Source organism: Austrofundulus limnaeus, unplaced genomic scaffold, assembly GCF_001266775.1.
Source record: "Austrofundulus limnaeus strain Quisiro unplaced genomic scaffold, Austrofundulus_limnaeus-1.0 Scaffold3, whole genome shotgun sequence".
NCBI classification, from domain to species: domain Eukaryota; kingdom Metazoa; phylum Chordata; class Actinopteri; order Cyprinodontiformes; family Rivulidae; genus Austrofundulus; species Austrofundulus limnaeus.
Genome location: NW_013952405.1, coordinates 6,291,212 through 6,292,307, shown reverse-complemented (window position 1 = coordinate 6,292,307; position 1,096 = coordinate 6,291,212). Strand labels below are relative to the sequence as shown.

General features: G+C 51.7%; 1 protein-coding gene across 2 annotated transcripts in view; it reads left to right on the top strand.

The window, feature by feature from the left end:
• The window catches only part of inavaa (innate immunity activator a), a 10,071-nt gene that overhangs the window by 6,528 nt on the left and 2,447 nt on the right, over nucleotides 1-1,096 (top strand). The window contains exons 8-9 of one of the 2 annotated variants that reach the window (XM_014019709.1): nucleotides 90-236; nucleotides 309-972. In XM_014019709.1, the coding sequence (XP_013875163.1) occupies nucleotides 90-236; nucleotides 309-972 (811 nt within the window). Of the gene's footprint in view, nucleotides 1-86; nucleotides 237-308; nucleotides 973-1,096 lie in introns of both variants that reach the window. The other variant, XM_014019702.1, reaches the window with a different exon arrangement.

The following is a 1,096-nucleotide window of genomic DNA, read 5'->3' as shown; positions in this document are numbered from 1 at the left end:
ATCTTATCTTATCTTATCTTATCTTATCTTATCTTATCTTATCTTATCTTATCTTATCTTATCTTATCTTATCTTATCTTATCTAGTAGTCCAGCAGGGATGCAGGTGTCTGCAGAAAACTGCAGGATTCCTCTCACCCAGTTTGTCAGGAACTCGGCGTTGCGTCACTCTCACTCAACCAGCGCCCCCTCCACCCCAGAGCTGCTTGTTCGCCGGCAGTACTCTCAGTCTTTCAGGTGTGTAGAAAAGTCAGTGGCAGTCCAAGAACATGTGTTTTACAAAGTATTTTACAGTTTTATTTTGTGCAGGCTTCCCAAGAAAAAGCTGTTTGTTGATGTAGAGCACCTGAGCTCAGAGAGCAGTCAAGGAACAGCAGGGCTGCCTCAACAGCACCTCAGCCTCTCTGTCCGTTCCCCGAAGTGTCCGCCGCACCCTTACCAGACCAGCTCAGAGGACAGCAGCTCAGAGCACTCGTCTTCCTCCTTCATCTGCTCCCCTGTGAGAGACAGACCCACTGAGATCCCTAAACTCTGCCCCCCACCTTACGGATTCCACTTTGGAGCCCAGAAGAAAGACCTCTCCGTCTTCTCCGGCCCACACAAGAGCAGCAGCCAGCTTCAGTCCAGCCCTGCCCACACCAGAGCTGCAATGGAGGACGTCCCCCTCTCTCCACAAGACCTGGACCTGGGGAAGCGCTTCCTGTCCACCCCTCCAACCGCTGGCAGACAGCAAAGGCGAGCCTCCTCCCCGAGGAACATCCTAAAGCCCCCGCCGCCTTACAGTAAGCTGGTGCGAACGCCTTCGCTGAGAGAGTACCCCAACCACGCCGTCAGGATGATGCCCCGCGAGGTCGTCTCCGAGGAGCTGAAGTCCTGGCATCAGCGGAACCACCTGCACAAGTTACGGCCGAGCTGTGGGGAACTGCAGAGCCCGCTGAGCCCCGCCTCACCTCACCTGCCCACATTCGAACAGGTTGGTTACGACTTTTCTGCATAAAAAAGATTAATATCTGCACTAAAATGTGAAGATTTTTAATGATGCCTTCTCTCTTCCACTTCATCCACTTACCTGAAAACAGATTTTTTTTATATTTAAT